The sequence below is a fragment of the Salvelinus namaycush genome, unplaced genomic scaffold (assembly GCF_016432855.1).
Source record: "Salvelinus namaycush isolate Seneca unplaced genomic scaffold, SaNama_1.0 Scaffold148, whole genome shotgun sequence".
NCBI lineage: Eukaryota > Metazoa > Chordata > Actinopteri > Salmoniformes > Salmonidae > Salvelinus > Salvelinus namaycush.
In genome coordinates this window covers 23383-45018 of record NW_024058208.1, presented here as the reverse complement: position 1 = coordinate 45018, position 21636 = coordinate 23383, and the positions used below count along the sequence as shown (strand labels likewise).

Genomic DNA, 21636 nt, shown 5'->3' with positions numbered 1-21636 from the left:
CTGGTTGGGTCAACATTATACTAAATATGACCTGCCCTACCTCCTAAAATAAAAAGGGTCCTTTTAACTCCTATCAGAGGAGAGTGGGGGAGGAGAGGAGAGTGGGGGAGGAGAGGAGAGTGGGGGAGGAGAGGAGAGTGGGGGAGGAGAGGAGAGTGGGGGAGGAGAGGAGAGTGGGGACAGCACCATAGACACATTGATGTCTGGTCCCCTCTGTCTTTTAGTGGTGTTCAACCACTCTCTATTAAAAGCCTAAATGTAGGCTGGCAGAATTTGACTCCTCCTCCATCTAAATAATTGGCTGACAGAATTGGACTCTTCCTCCATCTAAATGTAGGCTGACAGAATTTGACTCCATCTAAATGTAGGCTGGCAGAATTTGACTCCTCCTCCATCTAAATGTAGGCTGGCAGAATTTGACTCCTCCTCCATGTAAATGTAGGCTGGCAGAATTTGACTCCGCCTCCATCTAAATGTACTGATGACGGTCAATGAAAACCATAGAACTAGTTTTCCCCCCCGTTTTCTCAGTAGTGGAATGGGATTGTTTTAGTGCATGTTTAGTGTGTGTGTATGTTGAAAATGATTAATGGCAGGTCTGGTAATCTCTCTAGAAATGTAGTCTGATCTGGAGATATCTTGACTGTGTCATATACATGATGGCCTGTAAGGATGCTTAGAACCATTTAAATCATTCAACATTTGACCTTGAGGTTACTTCCTGTTGTGATCACAGCTGTTCTTTCTGCAGTTGGTAGACAGCTAGTAGATGGTAACCATGGAGACCTTGCAGGCTCTATCTATCTATACAGTAGCTACAACACCAGGTGGGAGAGAGGGAGGGAGGGGGCAGTAGATAGTGGAGAGAGAGAATGGGCTTTACACTGTGTTTTATGATGACTGAAGGAAGCAGTTAATTATCACCTAGCAGGAGCATGTGTTCTTCTAACTAACAGGCTCTCACTGCCTAGTCGCATTACAACACACGTGTTACATCCACACAGAACACACTGTCTGGTTTGTGTTAAAGGAGTCAACTGAAAATGGTTTTCAGTGTTGAAGTGTTTATCCGTGTCATCACTTTAGCACAGAGGGACGGGCAACTTCGATGGGGTGGGGGCCACCAAAAACATCTGAACTCATCACGAGGAGCCGCAGTGGCTCGCTGGGCTGCATACCCACATCCATATCCACACATGCAGTCAGGGCTGGCTCTAGCGTTTTGGAGGCCCTAAGCAACATTTTGTTGGGGGCAAACTTTTTTTTAGCTGCCCCCCTCTTGAAAGCGGAGAGGACAAAGTTTTACACAATTCTACAGTGAGAGTGACTAACAGCCCCAAGTCGACCACAAGTTTTTATTTTTAATATATTTGCAAAAAGTGTTTTTTGTCATTATTATTATTTTTTATTTGACCTTTTTATTTAACTAGGCAAGTCAGTTAAGAACAAATTCTTATTTTAAATGACGGCCTAGTGGGTTAACTGCCTTGTTCAGGGGCAGAACGACAGATTTGTACCTTGTCAGCTCGGGGATTTGATCTTGCAACCTTTCGGTTACTAGTCCAACGCTCTAACCACTAGGCTACCTGCTGCCCCATACAGTACCAGTCAAAAGTTTGGACACACCTACTCATTCAAGTGTTTTTCTTTATTTAAAAAAATATTTTTTCTACATTGTAGAATAATAGTGAAGACATCAAAACTTTTGAAATACCTCATATAGAATCATGTCGTAACCAAAATGGTGGATTGGAAATGATGCAGACAACTGCATTGATAGAAGCCACAATCTATCTGCAGTATTAAAGCTGATCTGCCCCCTAAACATAAATAAAATAATAATACTTAGCAATCAAATATTTGTTTTAATGACATGGTCTAATTGAGTGACTATCAAAAGGAGCATCAATATCACTGTACACTTTCACCACCCTGTGAAGTTCATCACTTATTTCATCTGTAGCCTAATAAAACTGCACGGTTTCCCGAGTCGTAGTTGGAGGATCAGCCATCACGTGACTCCACGTTTACGCAGATATGATGGTTATTACATCAATATTTACGCATAAAGGCGTTTCCGCCGCCATTTTTCACAATACATTTTACCGAACAAATTGTGTCTTATTTATATAATTGTACCGAAACTTCCTGTTTCCATCATAGATGTTGTGATTTATTTATTTTTCAGTATGACTTTACTTGCATTAAATCTGTGGATGGAAACATGGTTACTGACTGACATGAGAGAAACTGCTGATGTACAACCAAATGTATGAATGGCACCTTGTGTACCTCTCAACAGTGAGTCCCCCCCCCCCAATAATACCTCTCAACAGTGAGTCCCCCCCCCAATAATACCTCTCAACAGTGAGTCCCCCCCCAATAATACCTCTCAACAGTGAGTTCCCACCCCCCCCAATAATACCTCTCAACAGTGAGTCCCCCCCCCCCCAATAATACCTCTCAACAGTGAGTGAGTCCCCCCCCCAATAATACCTCTCAACAGTGAGTGAGTCCCCCCCCCAATAATACCTCTCAACAGTGAGTCCCCCCCCCAATAATACCTCTCAACAGTGAGTCCCCCCCCAATAATACCTCTCAACAGTGAGTTCCCACCCCCCCCAATAATACCTCTCAACAGTGAGTCCCCCCCCCCCCAATAATACCTCTCAACAGTGAGTGAGTCCCCCCCCCAATAATACCTCTCAACAGTGAGTGAGTCCCCCCCCCAATAATACCTCTCAACAGTGAGTTCCCACCCCCCCCAATAATACCTCTCAACAGTGAGTCCCCCCCCCCCCAATAATACCTCTCAACAGTGAGTCCCCCCCCCAATAATACCTCTCAACAGTGAGTCCCCCCCCCCAATAATACCTCTCAACAGTGAGTCCCCCCCCCAATAATACCTCTCAACAGTGAGTTCCCCCCCCCCCCCCCCCAATAATACCTCTCAACAGTGAGTCCCCCCCCCCCAATAATACCTCTCAACAGTGAGTCCCCCCCCCCCCAATAATACCTCTCAACAGTGAGTCCCCCCCCCCAATAATACCTCTCAACAGTGAGTCCCCCCCCCCCAATAATACCTCTCAACAGTGAGTTCCCCCCCAAAATACCTCTCAACAGTGAGTCCCCCCCCCCAAAAGAATACCTCTCAACAGTGAGTTCCCACCCCCCAAAATACCTCTCAACAGTGAGTTCCCACCCCCCAAAATACCTCTCAACAGTGAGTTCCCACCCCCCAAAATACCTCTCAACAGTGAGTTCCCACCCTCCAAAATACCTCTCAACAGTGAGTTCCCACCCTCCAAAATACCTCTCAACAGTGAGTTCCCCCCCCCCAAAAAATACCTCTCAACAGTGAGTCTCCCCCCCCCCCCCCAAAATACCTCAACAGTGAGTCCCCCCCAAAAGAATACCTCTCAACAGTGAGTTCCCACCCCCCAAAATACCTCTCAACAGTGAGTTCCCACCCTCCAAAATACCTCTCAACAGTGAGTTCCCCCCCCCAAAATACCTCTCAACAGTGAGTTCCCCCCCCCCCCCCAAAAATACCTCTCAACAGTGAGTCTCCCCCCCCCCCCAAAATACCTCTCAACAGTGAGTTCCCCCCCCCCAAAAAATACCTCTCAACAGTGAGTTGCCCCCCCCCCCCCCCCCCCCCCAAAAAAAATACCTCAAGTGAGTCCGTCCCCCCCCCCCCCCCCCCAAAAAAAAACCTCTCAACAGTGAGTTCCCACCCCCCAAAAGAATATATACACTACCGTTCAAAAGTTTGGGGTCACTTAGAAATGTCCTTGTTTTCGAAAGAAAAGCATATTTTTTTTTTGTCCATTTTAATATAACATCAAATTGATCAGAGATACAGTGTAGACATTGTTAATGTTGTAAATGACTATTGTAGCTGGAAACAGCAGATTCTTTTTTTAGGGAATATCTACATAGCCGTTGTTAGGTTCTAATTCTCAGAGTTAACTCAACGGTCACTATGAAAGCTTTAAACCAAGTTTATTCTTACCAGAGGGTCAATACAGCTGCATTAGACAAAGCCATGGTTTCACCCGTGGTAGTATACATTCCCCACTATGGATGGAGTCTCCTCGTTATCGCCAAACATTGCATCATTGCCTGGCAGGGAGCTGAGTGATCTGGGCCTTAAACGGTTCCTCCTCTTATCTGTACTGCCACGTGATCGTTTCCCCTGCACTCAGCTCCTTCCAAGCATTCCTTCAAGCTCAGAAACCTATCAGTACCCCCTTTTTTGAACATCTGATATCATACACTTAGAAATTACTTTATAAATGGAAAAACAATGATAATATAACACAAACAAAAAATAAACATAATTCTCATTCACAGTGAGGTTTATAAACTCAGAGACTTGTGGCCTCTGTTCTATGATCACACCAAACTCTCATTTCCATTTATTACAGAACACTGATAATAACTTGTCCACTGGAGCTGGTGACTTCTGTTTCAACTTTCTCCTTCTGGTTCCTAAGAGAGTTATAGCACAAGACTTGCAAAGTAAATATAAACACCACAACAGCATTAACAACGTGTTAAGTTATGCACAATTATATATGCATGACAACATGACATTTGCCACTCTCTCTTCGCCTGACTTTGTCTTCAGGACACTTTTCTGCTGGATTCCACAGAAATTAAAGCCCTAAAAAGCTGATAGGCAGGTCACCTGATAGGCAGGTGCGTAGCCCTAATCAACACTACATCCTCTTGAGGTAACTCAGGACTGGATAGACTTTCACATTAATGCCTCCATGTTGTTTAGAGTACAATTACCCCACCATCTTAACTTTCATCTGATCCATTAACTTCTTACGGCTGAAATCCCGTTAACGGGATCGATTTGACAACAGCCAGTGAAAGTGCAGGGCGCCAAATTCAAACAACAGAAATCTCATAATTAAAATTCCTCAAACATACAAGTATTATACACCATTTTAAAGATAAACTTGTTGTTAATCTCACCACAGTGTCCGATTTCAAAAAGGCTTTACGACGAAAGCACACCATCTGATTATGTTAGGTCAGCGCCTAGTCACAGAAAAACACAGCCATTTTCCAGCCAAAGAGAGGAGTCACAAAAAGCAGAAATAGAGATAAAATTAATCACTAACCTTTGATCTTCATCAGATGGCACTCATAGGACTTCATGTTACACAATACATGTATGTTTTGTTCGATAAAGTTTATATTTATATCCAAAAATCTGAGTTTACATTGGCGCGTTATGTTCAGTATTGTTTTGCCTCCAAAACATCTGGTGATTTTGCAGAGAGCCACATCAATTTACAGGAATACTCATCATAAACGTTGATAAAAGATAAGTGTTAGGTATAGAAGTGAAGATATACTTCTCCTTAATGCAACCGCTGTGTCAGATTTCAAAAAAGCTTTATGGCAAAAGCACACCATGCGATAATCTGAGTACAGCGCTCAAATATTCACTTACCTTTGATCTTCATCAGAATGCACTCCCAGGAATCCCAGTTTCACAATAAATGTTAGTTTTGTTCGATAAAGTCCATAATTTATGTCCAAATACCTCCTTTTCGTTCGCACGTTTAGTCCAGTAAGCCAAATGCACAACGCGCGAGACCACTAAGTCCAGACGAAAAGTCAAAAAAGTTATATTACAGTTCGAAGAAACATGTCAAATGATGTATAGAATCAATCTTTAGGATGTTTTTATCATAAAACTTCAATAATGTTCCAACCGGACAATTCCTTTGTCTTTAGAAACGAAATGGAACAGAGCTCGCTCTCACATTCGCGCGCGTGACTTAGCTCATGGCATTCTGAAAGACCTGGTTCAAACAGCTCTTATTCGCTCCCCCTTCACAGTAGAAGCCTGAAACAAGGTTCTAAAGACTGTTGACATCTAGTGCAAGCCTTAGGAAGTGCAATCGGACCAAATTTACACTGCATCTTGGATAGGCAAAGACTTGAAAACCTACAAACCTCAGATTAACCACTTCCTGGTTAGATTTTTTCTCAGAGTTTTGCCTGCCATATGAGTTCTGTTATACTCACAGACATCATTCAAACAGTTTTAGAAACTGCAGATTGTTTTCTATCCAAATATACTAATACATTGCATATCTTAGCTTCTGGGCCTGAGTAGCAGGCAGTTTACTCTGGGCACCTTATTCATCCAAGCTACTTAATACTGCCCCCCAGCCATAAGACGTTAACCAATAAAGCAGCTAACCCAACCCAACTATGGTGTTTAAAGTGGCTCCCAGACCCAACCCATCTGTGTGTCTACAGTGGAATCTAGTCTTTCTCTCTCATTAGCTCCACTTCCTCTGTCATGGTGTTTTCAAGCTCACACATTATGCAACTGGACCTCACTTCACGGGAGAACTGTAAACCCGTTGAGGAGAGACATGACCATCTTTACCACTGCAGCTGCTGTAAGGAGTACTGTGTGGACCAGACCAACGCTGTCCCAACACCCCCTCCCCCTGCTACAGAGACATGACCATCTTTACCGCTGCAGCTGCTGTAAGGAGTACTGTGGACCAGACCAACGCTGTCCCAACACCCCCTCCCCCTGCTACAGAGACATGACCATCTTTACCGCTGCTGTAAGGAGTACTGTGTGGACCAGACCAACGCTGTCCCAACTGGTCCCGCCTGGTGTATCTTGATGTACACTCAATCTCCAGAATCCAGCACGTGCCCTCGGTTATCTCCTGCTCCTCATGTGCCTCTTTCACCTGGGAATATACACACTGCAATGCACCGGTCATTTCCTGATAACATAGACTGATAGTGGCCAGATCACTAGTCTGTGAGGTGAATAACAGCCCCCTGTACTCCCATCGGTCCCCCAGTTACCAGCTACCAAGCCATGTGACATGAGTCCTCATAAACTGATATCCCAGCAATGATACTAAAGTAACCCCTGCTACTACTAACATGACCCCTGACTATAACCTCCTTCACTTACTGTTACTACTAACATGACCCCTGACTATAACCTCCTTCAATTACTGTTACTACTAACATGACCCCTGACCTTAACCTCCTTCAATTACTGTTACTACTAACATGACCCCTGACTATAACCTCCTTCACTTACTGTCCTGAGAGAAACTACTGTTACGACTAACATGACCCCTGACGTTAACCTCCTTCAATTACTGTCCCTACAGCGACTGTCCTGAGAATAACTAGTGCATGTAATCTGTCAAGTGTTGGCCGGCTGTTAGAAATGAGGAAGGAGAGTAATGGCGTTGGACCTAACAACCTCACAGGTTTCTGGAAAGTTTACCATAGTGTCTGAAATGCCAACACGATCTCTGCTACTGTCACCATGTCCTGGGTCTGTGCAATAGTCCCTATATTGGGCACAGTTAGCTGTCCTCCCTCCTACGAGCCATCTCCTGTAACAACATACACATTCTCTGTGGATGATAGCATTCTATCACCCCCATCACATTCCATCCCACTTAACAGTCTGATGTAAACATTCAGTCTCAAACACAGGCCTCATGTGTACCTCACCTCCTGTAAACATTCAGTCTCAAACACAGGCCTCATGTACCTCACCTCCTGTAAACATTCTGTCTCAAACACAGGCCTCATGTGTACCTCACCTCCTGTAAACATTCTGTCTCAAACACAGGCCTCGTGTACCTCACCTCCTGTAAACATTCTGTCTCAAACACAGGCCTCATGTGTACCTCACCTCCTGTAAACATTCTGTCTCAAACACAGGCCTCATGTACCTCACCTCCTGCTACAGATACATTTACACATATATCATTCCATCTAACCTGTAATACAATAGTCAGTTTGAGAACAACTCTCTCTCGCTGTAGCCGAATCCTAACTAATACATTTTAGCAGTGTCCCCCACGCCTCCAGTTTGAGAACAACTCTCTCTCGCTGTAGCCCGAATCCTAACTAAAACATTTTTATATATGAACCAACCCAAATGTAGAATGACAGTCCTTAGTGCTTTACTTCGAGTCTTCTCAACACGGTTAATATGTACATTTATAAATGGGAACTTTTATTGGCGGTAATAACTCTTCTCATTACAGCTCCCCTTTGACCCTGTTTTCCTGTCGCGAGTGGCCCGGTAATGAAAGATCGCTATCTCAATGCGTACCTAGTCCAAATTGTTTGCAGTGTGTAGACCTCCCTTCTCCCTGCACTAGCGTGTCTTCTTCAGATAGCGTTGCAGTTCATCTTCCCCACGGCACATGTAACTCATGTAACTCTTGCCTGTGACATTTGATGGCCCTTGATAATGTCCCGATTTTCAATGTAAAGTAATGTTTTTCCAACTAATATAAGTCTCTCACCTGAGCCACTATCACCATTCTGTCTGGTCAATTTCTCCCATCAGCACGTTAGCATGAGAAAAGTTTATGTTCTCCATGCTCACTCCACATGCGCGGTCTCAGCGTCCCTGCCAACCGTACCCAGGTTTGGCTCGGACACATAAGTGTTAAAGGTCACTGTCACATTGAACGCCTTTGACGCTGTTTCTTCAGCCGGTTTGGGAGGGTTTTGAGGTTCACACACACTGTTTGTGGCCAAATTATTCCTACATGCATTAAGACATCATCTGACGTCACCTTCCATGATAACCTAAAGAGAGGACAGATCAGAACAACAGTTTAGTTCAACACATATCACAATCCATTTCATGAAATCAGCAATACACATATCACAATCCATTTCATGAAATCAGCAATACACATCACAATCCATTTCATGAAATCAGCAATACACATATCACAATCCATTTCATGAAATCAGCAATACACATCACAATCCATTTCATGAAATCAGCAATACACATATCACAATCCATTTCATGAAATCAACAATACACATATCACAATCCATTTCATGAAATCAACAATACACATATCACAATCCATTTCATGAAATCAGCAATACACATATCACAATCCATTTCATGAAATCAGCAATACACATATCACAATCCATTTCATGAAATCAGCAATACACACATCACAATCCATTTCATGAAATCAGCAATACACACATCACAATCCATTTCATGAAATCAGCAATACACACATCACAATCCATTTCATGAAATCAGCAATACACATATCACAATCCATTTCATGAAATCAGCAATACACATATCACAATCCATTTCATGAAATCAGCAATACACATATCACAATCCATTTCATGAAATCAGCAATGCACACATCACAATCCATTTGGGGTAACTGTCAACCCTCATTAACATATATTTTTCTTTCTATATGCAGACTGAACATAATACATTTGTATATTTACCCAAAGAGCAGGACCCCAGGAAACTGGTAGTTTCCACATGGAACACATGATTCACGTTGTGATTCAAAAACAAACACTGCAATAAACACCATTTGAATACCCAATCATCTTAGCATTACAATTCTTGATAATTGTTTATTTATTTAACATTTATTTAACTAGGCAAGTCATAACTCCATAAGGAAATAATGGTATCTCATTAAGTAATGGTATAATAGAATAGAGACTGGTGTTTCTCATTCATTTTGTAATTAAATCCCACATGTCTCCTTCATTGATCAAACACCGCTATGTGAAATGTTCCTGTCCCGCGGCTCTCAAGAGGATTTGGTGTTGCTCTTTTGAAAAAGATGGAAACGCTTGTATAGCGTAATTTCCTCCGAATGCAGCAGGCTCCATTCCTACTTTACACTCATTCTTCCAATGTCCGATAGCTCCCTGTTTTAGAAGTGGGACGATCTGCCTACGCTTCGATTTTTTTATTTCGCTTCCCAAAACACTAGTCTCAACGTCAACATTGAGTTCCTCTGTCCAGTGTCTGTGTTCTTTTGCACATCTTAATCTTTTATTTTTATTGGTCAGTCTGAGAGATCACTTTTTCTTTGCAACTCTGCCTAGAAGGCCAGCATCCCGGAGTCGCCTCTTGACTCCATCCCGGAGTCGCCAAAATGTCAATTTATTTGGCACGTTTCATCCAGAAAAACACAGCTTCCAACTTGCGCAACGTCACTACAAAATATATCAAAAGTTACATGTAAACTTTACCAAAGCATTTCAAACTACTTTTGTAATACAACGTTAGGTATTTTAAAATGTTAATAATCGATCAATTTGAAGACGGGATGATCTGTGTTCAATACAAAAAGAAAACAAACTGACGCAACTTTTTTGGTAATGTGCCTCTCTCAAACAATTTACTTCAAGTGACCCTCATTTACGATTGCCGTACTTCTTCATTACACAAAGGAATAACCTCAACCAATTTCCAAAGACTGGTGACATCCAGTGGAAGCGGTAGGAACTGCAAAGAAGTCCCTTAGAAATCTGGTGTCCCAATGAAAACTCATTGAAAAGACAGTGACCTCAAAAAAATAAAAATTCTGAATGGTTTGTCCTCGGGGTTTTGCCTGCTACATACGTTCTGTTATTCTCACAGACATGATTCACACAGTTTTAGAAACTTCAGAGTGTTTTCTATCCAAATCTACTAATAATATGCATATCTTATATTCTGGGGATGAGTAGCAGGCAGTTGAATTTTGGCATGCTATTTATCCAGAAGTGAAAATGCTGCCCCCTACCCCGAAGAAGTTAAAGAATGCCAGTTGTATTGCTTTTTTTAATCAGTTCAACAGTTTTTAGCTGCGCTAACATAATTGCAAAAGGGTTTTCTAATGATCAATTAGCCTTTTTAAAATGATAAACTTGGATTAGTTCAAACAACGTGCCTTTGGAACACAGGAGTGATGGTTGCTGATAATGGGCCTATTTAGATATTCCGTTAAAAATCAGCCGTTTCCAGCAACAATAGTCATTTACAACATTAACAATGTCTACTCTGTATTTCTGATCAATTTGATGTTATTTTAAATGGACAAAAAATGTGCTTTTTAAAAAACAAGGAGGTTTTCAAGTGAGCCCAAAGTTTTGAACGGTAGTGTATGTTGTACTGATCTGCCCGCAGGCCGTCAGTTACCCATCTCTGCTTTAGCAAGTCACTGATCAAAGAATGTCCTCCTCTTATTTCCAGCTCATAAATGAACTGTCGATGAACCTGGACATCGGGGCCATCCTCAACAAAGCTGAAGCTATATGCCTGCAGCTGAAGAGGTGTAAGGTATGTATCCATAGATAGGACATCTATCTTCAGAACGTTTGTGCTTCCAGTATATTCTGAAATACATGCATGGATTTTGAGAAGCTCACTCATCCGGCTCGAAGGACCGTGATACATAATGGAGGGTTTGCCGAGTGTGGAGTGGGAAAGGAAGTTGGATACAATTGGTTTGTGCAGTTTCCAGTAGAAGGGTGTGAAGGGGGTTTTAACTTTTTTGTTTATTCCGACAATATCTTTATAGAATTTACCCAACGGTGGTAGAAACACAACACAAATACACCATGACATCGCAATACACAAGGGGTGGAACAGTGGCAAAGGTACCCACAGGACAAACAGAATAATATTAGTCTGAGGAGAGATTAAATAGCATTAATACAACAAAAATAATTCTAAACACACCTTTAGTTTACAAAGTTAAACAGATGTATTTTTTCTTCATAATAAGCAGGAGTAATATTCTTAGATCAGAATGAATGAATGCAGTTGAATCTAACCCACATTCAAAAAACCTATCTGTGACATATGTTTTTGATATTTATTTTTATTTATTTTATAAAAATAAGAAAACTGTGTAGGATTTCCCCAACTTGGTGGTATAACTATATACACAGGGTGTGTGAATAAATCCAGTTGAAACTAAACCTCATTAAAACTGTCTGACACATTTTTAATAGTTTCTTCTGATGATATCCTTGTAGGATGTGTCCAACTCCATGGCAGAACAGTAGATACCTTCAGAATGTCTGTGCCTGTATTCTGAAACCCTTACTGAACTCAGATTCGATTGTACCTATATTCATAGCGAACACTCTTCAACACCTTGTTATTGACCTATGGTTCTAACCAGATCTTTAATCTGATGTTTATTATCTGTGTAGGATTTGCCCAACTCAGTGGTCGAGATCCTTGGATTCAACAGCACAGACACTGAGTCATCATCCCAGTCAGAGGACACTGAGAGAACGGAAAGACCAGACTCTCCCGAACCTTGTACACCGTCAGACGACCAGCAGGACTTAGTCTCTGACTACAGCCCCAGCGGCAACAACAGACACTTACGGGACGCAGCGCGTGACGTTTACAAATTAGCCTACCTATCGTAGCCAGCCTGGCTAACAGTAGTCTCTCATCCAGTGAGAGCGTTGGTTCTGGTGGCTGAGATGGGGCTCACAGCCTAGTGAAAAAGGTGGATTGCCTCTCTTCCACCTCACAGACAGAGGAGAGATAGGAAACGGCTTCTCGGGGCAGTATCTTTATAATAGAGCCCAAGAGGTATTCATTTAAAGGAAGTTTTGCAAATCAAATCATTTTTGTAATGATTCTCTGTCTGTTAATCATCTAATTTTTCTTGTTAGAGGTTGGTCTTTGAGTTTTTAGGATATTGCTCCTTAATGCCCCTGACTCCAAGGTATTTAGTGTTCAGCAGATTGCCCCTGACTCCAAGGTATTTAGTGTTCAGCAGATTGCTCCTTATTGCCCCTGACTCCAAGGTATTTAGTGTTCAGCAGATTGTTCCTTATTGCCCCTGACTCCAAGGTATTTAGTGTTCAGCAGATTGCCCCTGACTCCAAGGTATTTAGTGTTCAGCAGATTGCTCCTTATTGCCCCTGACTCCAAGGTATTTAGTGTTCAGCAGATTGCTCCTTAATGCCCCTGACTCCAAGGTATTTAGTGTTCAGCAGATTGCTCCTTATTGCCCCTGACTCCAAGGTATTTAGTGTTCAGCAGATTGCCCCTGACTCCAAGGTATTTAGTGTTCAGCAGATTGTTCCTTATTGCCCCTGACTCCAAGGTATTTAGTGTTCAGCAGATTGCCCCTGACTCCAAGGTATTTAGTGTTCAGCAGATTGCTCCTTATTGCCCCTGACTCCAAGGTATTTAGTGTTCAGCAGATTGCTCCTTAATGCCCCTGACTCCAAGGTATTTAGTGTTCAGCAGATTGCCCCTGACTCCAAGGTATTTAGTGTTCAGCAGATTGTTCCTTATTGCCCCTGACTCCAAGGTATTTAGTGTTCAGCAGATTGCCCCTGACTCCAAGGTATTTAGTGTTCAGCAGATTGTTCCTTATTGCCCCTGACTCCAAGGTATTTAGTGTTCAGCAGATTGCTCCTTATTGCCCCTGACTCCAAGGTATTTAGTGTTCAGCAGATTGCTCCTTAATGCCCCTGACTCCAAGGTATTTAGTGTTCAGCAGATTGCTCCTTAATGCCCCTGACTCCAAGGTATTTAGTGTTCAGCAGATTGCTCCTTAATGCCCCTGACTCCAAGGTATTTAGTGTTCAGCAGATTGCCTCTGACTCCAAGGTATTCAGTGTTCAGCAGATTGCTCCTTAATGCCCCTGACTCCAAGGTATTTAGTGTTCAGCAGATTGCTCCTTATTGCCTTGTTAATCTTGACTTGTTAATCGCTCCTGACGCGTGTGAATAGTCAAATGTAATGCTGAAGTAGTTGACATTTAAATAGAGGTGGAAGGGCTGAGGAATGGATAAGGTTTTATATAAACAGGGCTTATTATATTTCACTGTAGTATTCAGCTAATAGGAGCCCTACTGTAGGTGTAATTCAATTATAACTATTTAAGGAAGATGTGGTTGTATTATCTCAAGGCCACTGTCCTCTACCAACTGAAAAGGATTTTCTGCCCTGCAGCCCATTGACATGGATTATACACAGTGTACAAAACATTAAGAACACCTGATCTTTACATAACATAGACTGACCAGGTGAATCCAGGTGAAAGCTATGATCCCTTATTGATATCACTTGTTAAATCCTCTTCAATCAGTGTAGATGAAGGGGGAGGAGACAGGTTAAAGAAGGATTTTTAAGCCTTGAGACATGGATTGTGTATGTGTGCCATTCAGAGGGTGAATGGCCAAGACAAAATATTTAAGTGCCTTTGAACGGGGTATGGTAGTAGGCGCCAGGCGCACCAGTTTAAGTGTGTGAAGAACTGCAACGCTGCTGGGTTTTTCAACAGTTTCTCGTGTGTATTAACAATGGTCCACCATGGACATTCAGCCAACTTGACACAACTGTGGGAAACATTGGAGTCAACATGGGTCAGCATCCCTGTGGAACGCTTTCGTCACCTTGTAGAGTCCATTCCCTGATGAACTGAGGCTGTTCTGAGGACAATAGGGAGGTGCAACTCAACAGTAGGAAGGTGTTCCTAATGGTTTGTCCACGCAGCTGCCTTACTGACATCTGCTTTGGTAAGACTGAAAGAGACATGATTTATATTGAAAAATGTACTTTGTTTCTGAATCCATATTGTTAATCGTAGTAGAATGTGTGGGTTGGCATGGTGATAATATATGTACACATATTAGACGTATGTTCCTCTGGACTGGAGGTTCCCAGAAGTTGCTTTGTCAAACACCGAACCTTACAGCAACGTTTTTAAAATGATGTAGAGTTCATGCTAAGCCAACCATGAGGCCTTTGTCAATATATACAGACAGACTTACTTCCATGTACTCGTTTATATCATCTGTTCGCTTATTCGCCTCCCAAAACGTAGTGAATATGGTTCTTGATGTGTTTAACATTGACACGTCTTCTGAGAGGAAGATTGTAAAGGAGTTGATGTAGTCATTGATTATGTTGCATGAGGAAACTCTTAGCCTTCAAGTGATTTATCAGAAACAGTAATGCTGGATGACTGTTCCTACCTGAAGATTTCTGTATACAGATTTGTATATTTCAGCAGTTTGTACTGTGTATATATATTTGATACCGTCTTTGACAACCAATTATGTTTTGAAATCTTTTAAAGAACCTGAATTTCATGACTCCTCTTTGTATTGCTTACTGTGATAGGAGTATCAGTATCCATCTCCTCTCTGTTCAGGAGTCTCTCCCAGTCCTGACGGTCGTCTATGGGAGGATCTCAATGGCATTTCCTTGATTTGTAGCATCCTCGCTTCTTTCTCAACACCCATTGGATAAAATGGTCAGATGGGGAGGGAACTCTTACCTTCTCATCCAATGGGTTTTGAGAAGGAGGCGAGAAGAGACGATGCGAAGAATCAAGGGAAAGCAATTGAGGTTCTCTCCATGTCTCATCTGGCCGGGGCCAGTCTGTTCACAGTTCCACATATCCTGTGGCTAGAAATGTAACAAAATGAACCATAATGTCCCTCAGTATGTTCCCTATTTTACACTGACACAAATGGACAACTATATACCTTTTTTTGTTTTCCAATACAATGAATACCGCTCATTCAAAGGCTTGATGTAACAGTGAGACAACGGAACACTTTCAGGTTAGTTATTTACCGATGCGACAATGAATCTGTTGGCTCTCAGCTGATGTGCTATTCTCTCCGGTCTCTCTTGTTGTAAGTGATTTGGAGTCGTTCCTAGAAATAGAGGCTGCTTCCCAAATGGCACCCTATTCCCTACATAGTGCACTAGTGCCTAGTGCTCTGGTCAAAAGTAGTGCACTATATAGTGAATAGGGTGCCAATCAGTGTCTGAGATTCAGCATCTGAATAGGACCGTCTGAATGAAACAGTATCACTAGTCTGTTCAGGGTTCATAGCGTTTGTAGCAAAAATCAGCGTGAGGATTTTCATATCCTTGTCCCATAGGAAATGACCTCAGTTGCTATGTCACTTTCTAGGCTACAGCCTGAGGCCCCTAACTCTGCATGCCTGCCCTCCTGTCACCCAGAAATGTGAAACCAAAATACAAGGATTCTGTTGGCCTCGCCTTGAAGAATAAAATGAGATCAGATATCAAAAACTTTTCTAAATACTTCATTTTCTCTGGGTTAAGTTGTTCTTTGCGATGAGAGCTATAGGTGCTATCGTGGTTTTGTAACAAACTACTTGTGAGTTATGGATATATGTGCTAGTGAATTGGCAGCGCATGTTTGAAAGCCTGCAAATTGTGAAAAAAATAGCACTTCACACCACCAGATGGCTCATAGCAAGCGCCAGTATTATTAATATAGCTAAGACTACCAGCTGTTGTAAGCCGTCTGAAACAACGCATAGCTGAACACTGCAGCTCAATCAGGTGGAAGAACACTGAATATCCATCCAGTAGCAGCTCAATCAGGTGTCAGAACACTGAATATCCATCCAGTAGCAGCTCAATCAGGTGTCAGAACACTGAATATCCATCCAGTAGCAGCTCAATCAGGTGTCAGAACACTGAATATCCATCCAGTAGCAGATCAATCAGGTGTCAGAACACTGAATATCCATCCAGTAGCAGCTCAATCAGGTGTCAGAACACTGAATATCCATCCAGTAGCAGCTCAATCAGGTGTCAGAACACTGAATATCCATCCAGTAGCAGCTCACTCAGGTGGAAGAACACTGAATATCCATCCAGTAGCAGCTCAATCAGGTGTCAGAACACTGAATATCCATCCAGTAGCAGCTCAATCAGGTGGAAGAACACTGAATATCCATCCAGTAGCAGCTCACTCAGGTGTAAGAACACTGAATATCCATCCAGTAGCAGCTCACTTTGTGGAAGCGAACCATCCCATCTCCTCCCTCAAATACACAGGCGTTGAGCATGTTGCTCTACCAAGGAGAGGAGGTAACATGGAGGTCCTACTACTACAGAGGGAGGCCTACTGGATATCCTGTCTAAAAACATTGACCCCTAGTGGTCTGATTATTGACTTAGCTCTCAGACACTTCTTATGAACACGTATTAAAAAAATCGGTATATTCTTTCTACAGGTTATCAGCGTACACCCAATATGTTCCCCCTGTTGATGATGCTTATTATGCATTAGGGTTGAACCAAAAGATTATTGGAAACAATTATTTATTTTTATATATATATATATATATATATATATATATATACACACATGTATATATATATGTGGAATTACATTAAACAATGTATGTTGATGCAATTATTTCTGTACAACATCTAATTATGTTTCCATGTGATAACAGTAGCCTAATATATTCAATATGCTGAAAACTATTGTTTTTTTTAACAGTTTTACTCAATTCATTCTAATCAACCTAATAGTTATGGCATGCCCCTCACTGTTGTCATTGGTTGCTCTAATAGTTATGGCACGCCCCTCACTGTTGTCATTGGTTGCTCTAATAGTTATGACACGCCCCTCACTGTTGTCATTGGTTGCTCTAATTGCCTTGTTTGTCTTCATAACCTGGTTCCAGCATTCATGACATCACCCTGAAGAAGACACAGTGATGCTGAAATGTTGCTGTTTTACCCAATAAATTACTGGGACTTATATATGTGTGTGTGTGTGTGTGTGTATGTGTGTGTGTGTGTGTGTATATATATATATATATACACACACACACACACACAGAGTGCATTCGGCAAGTATTCAGGCCCCTTCCCTTTTTCCACATTTTGTTACGTTACAGCCTTATTCTAAAATAGATTAAATACATTATTTTCCTCATCAATTCTACACACAAAACCCCATAATGACAAAGTGAGAAAAAAAAAATGTATTTACATAAATATTCAGACCCTTTGTTATGAGACTCAAAATTGAGCTCAGGTGCATCTTGTTTCTATTGATCATCCTTGAGATGGTTTTACAACTGCATTGAAGTCCAGCTGTGGTAATTTCAATTAGTTGGACATGATATGGAAAAATAGACACCTGTCTATATAAGGTCCCACAGTTGACAGTGCATGTCAGAGCAAAAACCAAGCCATGAGGTCAAAGGAATTGTTCGCAGAGCTCCGAGACAAGATTGTGTCGAGGCACAGATCTGGGGAAGGGTACCAAAATAATTATTGAACGGAAGAAGTTTGGAACCACCAAGGCGTTTCCTAGAGCTGGCCGCCCGGCTAAACTGAGCAAATGGGGGAGAAGAGCATTGGTCAGGGAGGTGACCAAGAACCAGATGGTCACTCAAAGAGCTCCAGAGTTCCTCTGTGGAGATGGGAGAACCTTCAAGAAGGACAACCATCTCTGCAGCACTCCACCAATCAGGCCTTTATGGTAGAGTGGCTAGACGGAAGCCACTCCTCAGTAAAAGGCACATGACAGCCTGCTTGGAGTTTGCCAACATGCACCTAAAGGACTCTCAGACCATGAGAAACAAGATTCTCTGGTCTGGTGAAACCAAGTGTGAACTCTTTGGCCTGAATGCCAAGCGTCACATCTGGAGGAAACCTGGCACCATCCCTACGGTGAAGCATGGTGGTGGCAGCATCATGCTGTGGGGATGTTCTTCAGCGGCAGGGACTGTTCCGCATTGACATTGCTTATTTGAGCTGTTCTTGCCATAATATGGACCTGGTATTTTACCAAATAGGGCTATCTTCTCTATACCACCCCTGCCTTGTCACAACACAACTGATTGGCTCAAACTAAATAACAAATTAACTTTTAACAATGCACACTTGTTAATTGATTCCAGCTGACTACCTCATGAAGCTGGTTGAGGGAATGCCAAGAGTATGCAAAACTGTCATCAAGGCAAAGGGTGGCTACTTTGAAGAGTCTCAAATTTAAAATATATTTTGATTTGTTTAACACTTTTTTGGTTACTACGTGATTCCATATGTGTTATTTCATATTCATTATTCTACAATGTAGAAAATAGTAAAAAATAAATAAAAACCTTTCAATGAGTAGGTGTGTCCAAACCTTTGATTGGTGCTATATATATATATATATAAGTGGGCGACCATTTTTATAGCCGGTAAGTCGTATGAAAATCATATATTATTGGTGTTTTGAGTCCTCTGACAATTCCAGGAAAAGCTAGTGTATTCGTGGGGCTGTAGGTGAGCAGATGGCTGTGTCATGTCTGTCCAGGTGAGCTCCCTCAGCACACCAGTAGGTCCAACATGTTAACTGATTGGCAGATAGTTTGACTGGAGAGTTCTCTTCCTAGCTTTATATAAGTGACTAGTGTCTGCATCCCAAGTGGCACCCTATTCCCTATATAGTGCGCTACTTTTGACCAGAGTTTGCACCCTATTCCCTATATAGTGCACTACTTTTGACCAGAGTTTGCACCCTATTCCCTATATAGTGCACTACTTTTGACCAGTGTTTGCACCCTATTCCCTATATAGTGCGCTACTTTTGACCAGAGTTTGCACCCTATTCCCTATATAGTGCACTACTTTTGATCAGAGTTTGCACCCTATTCCCTATATAGTGCACTACTTTTGACCAGTGTTTGCACCCTATTCTCTATATAGTGCCATTTCAGAAGCAGACAGTGACTAACACACCTGTATATACCACATGTATGGTTGATAGGAAGTGTGACTTCAGACTCAGAGAAGCTAAGCCGGTCCTTATCTCTCCCCTCCAGACCGATGAGGGGGTCGTCAGCAGGTAGCCAGGAAGGGAACAGTGCACTGAGCTGGAGTATTAGGCTCTGCATCTCCCCCCCTGGGAGCAACAGACCATGGAGAGTCTGAGACAGATGCTTCAGTGAGAAAGCACTGGGGCTGACTTTAAGGGTAACTACCGTCCAATTTCCAAGTTAACTTTCCTTTCCAAACTTTTAGAATCCCTGGCCAACTCTCAGCTTTTAAATTGTCATTCTCTTCTAAATGTGCACCCGTCTGGTTTTATGACCTGGGGCCGTATGTACAGTGCATTCAGAAAGTATTCAGACCCCTTAACTTTTTCCACATTTTGTTACGTTACAGCCTTATTCTAAAATTGATTAAATCGTTTTTTTCCCTCATCAATCAACACACAATACCCCATAATGAAAGTCCCAAAATGGGTTTTTATATATTTTTGCTAATTTATAAAAGACATCACGTTTGCGTCAGTATTCACACACTTTACTCAGTACTTTGTTGAAGCACTTTTGGCAGCGATTACAGCCTCGAGTCTTCTTGCCTATGATGCTACAAGCTTTGCACACCTGTATTTGGGGAGCTTCTCCCCTTCATCTCTGTAGATCCTCAAGCTCTGTCAGGTTGGATGGGGAGCGTTGCTGCACAGCTATTATCAGGTCTCTCCAAAGATGTTCGATCGCGTTCAAGTCCAGGCTCTGGCTGGGCCACTCAAGGACATTCAGAGACTTGTCCCGAAGCCACTCCTCCGTTGTCTTGACTGTGGGCTTAGGTTCGTTGTACTTTTGTGAGGTGAACCTTCACCCCAGTCTGAGGTTTTCATCATGGATCTCTCTGTACATTGCTCTGTTCATCTTTGCCTTGATCCTGACTAGTCTCCCAGTCCCTGCCACTGAAAAACATCCCCACAGCATAATGCTGCCACCACCATGCTTCACCGTAGGGATGGTGCGAGGTTTCCTCCAGACGTGATAACTAGCATTCAGGCCAAAGAGTTCAATCTTGGTTGCATCTGACCAGATAATCTTGTTTCTACTGGTTTGAGTCCTTTATGTGCCTTTTGGTAAACTCTAATCGGGCTTTTGCTGAGGAGTGCTTTCCGTCTGGCCACTCTACCATAAAGGCCTGATTGGTGGAGTACTGCAGAGATGGGAGAACCTTTTAGAAGGACAACCATCTCCACAGAGGAACTCTGGAGTTCTGTCAGAGTGACCATCGGGTTCTTGGTGACCTCCCTGACCAAGGCCCTTCTCCCCCGATTGCTCAGTTTGGCCGGGCAGCCAGCTCTAGGAAGAGTCTTGGTGGTTCCAAACTTCTTCCATTTAAGAATGATTGAAGGCACTGTGTCCTTGGGAACCTTCAATACTGCAGACATTTTGCTAACCTTCCCCAGATCTGTGCCTCGACATATTCCTGTCTCAGAGCTCTACGGATAATACCCTTGGCCTCATGGCTTGGTTTTTGCTCTTACATGCATTGTCAACTGTGGGACCTTTATATAGACAGGTGTGTGCCTTTCCAAATTATGTCCAATTCATAAAATTTACCACAGGTTGACTCCAATCAAGTTGTAGAAACGTATCAAGGATGATCAATGTAAACAGGATACACCTGCTCAATTTCGAGGCTCGTAGCGAAGGGTCTGAATACTAATGTAAATAAGGTATTTCAGTTCATTTGTAATACATTTACAAAAATGTGTAAAAACCTGTTTTTGCTTTGTTATTATGGGCTATTGTGTGTAGACTGATGAGGAAAAAATGATTTACTCCATTTTAGAATAAGGCTGTAACATAACGTGGAAAAAGTCAGGGGATGTGAATACTTTCCGAATGCACTGGATCAAGCTTCTTAGAGAAGGAGTGCTGCTCTAGGATCTGGTTTTCCCTGTCCATGTGAAACGGATGTGAAATGGCTAGCTAGTTAGCGGTGGTGCGCGCTAATAGCCTTTCAATCGGTGACGTCACTTGCTCTGAGACCTTGAAGTAGTAGTTCCCCTTGCTCTGCAAGGGCCGCGGCCTTTGTGGAGCGATGGGTAACGATGCTTCGTGGGTGACTGTTGTTGATGTGTGCAGAGGGTCCCTGGTTCGAGCCCGGGTATGGGCGAGGGGACGGACGTAAAGTTAAACTGTTACACATGTAATCTTATTCATTATGATCAAACCTGATCCTAAATCAG

General features: G+C 42.4%; 1 protein-coding gene and 1 long non-coding RNA gene across 2 annotated transcripts in view; both read left to right on the top strand.

Annotated features, from left to right (window-relative positions):
* LOC120036843 (TBC1 domain family member 15-like) overlaps positions 1-13922 on the top strand; it is a 34079-nt gene extending 20157 nt beyond the window's left edge. Inside the window, exons 9-10 of the mRNA XM_038983154.1 lie at positions 11069-11155; positions 12037-13922. Coding sequence (XP_038839082.1) covers positions 11069-11155; positions 12037-12261 — 312 coding nt within the window. The 3' untranslated portion in view covers positions 12262-13922. The remainder of the gene's footprint in view (positions 1-11068; positions 11156-12036) is intronic.
* Positions 13923-14052: 130 nt separating this feature from the next.
* Positions 14053-17400, top strand: LOC120036842. The gene is made up of 2 exons (XR_005474678.1): positions 14053-16478; positions 16605-17400. It is a non-coding gene; the product is annotated as an uncharacterized LOC120036842 (long non-coding RNA).
* The last annotated feature ends 4236 nt before the right edge of the window (positions 17401-21636 follow it).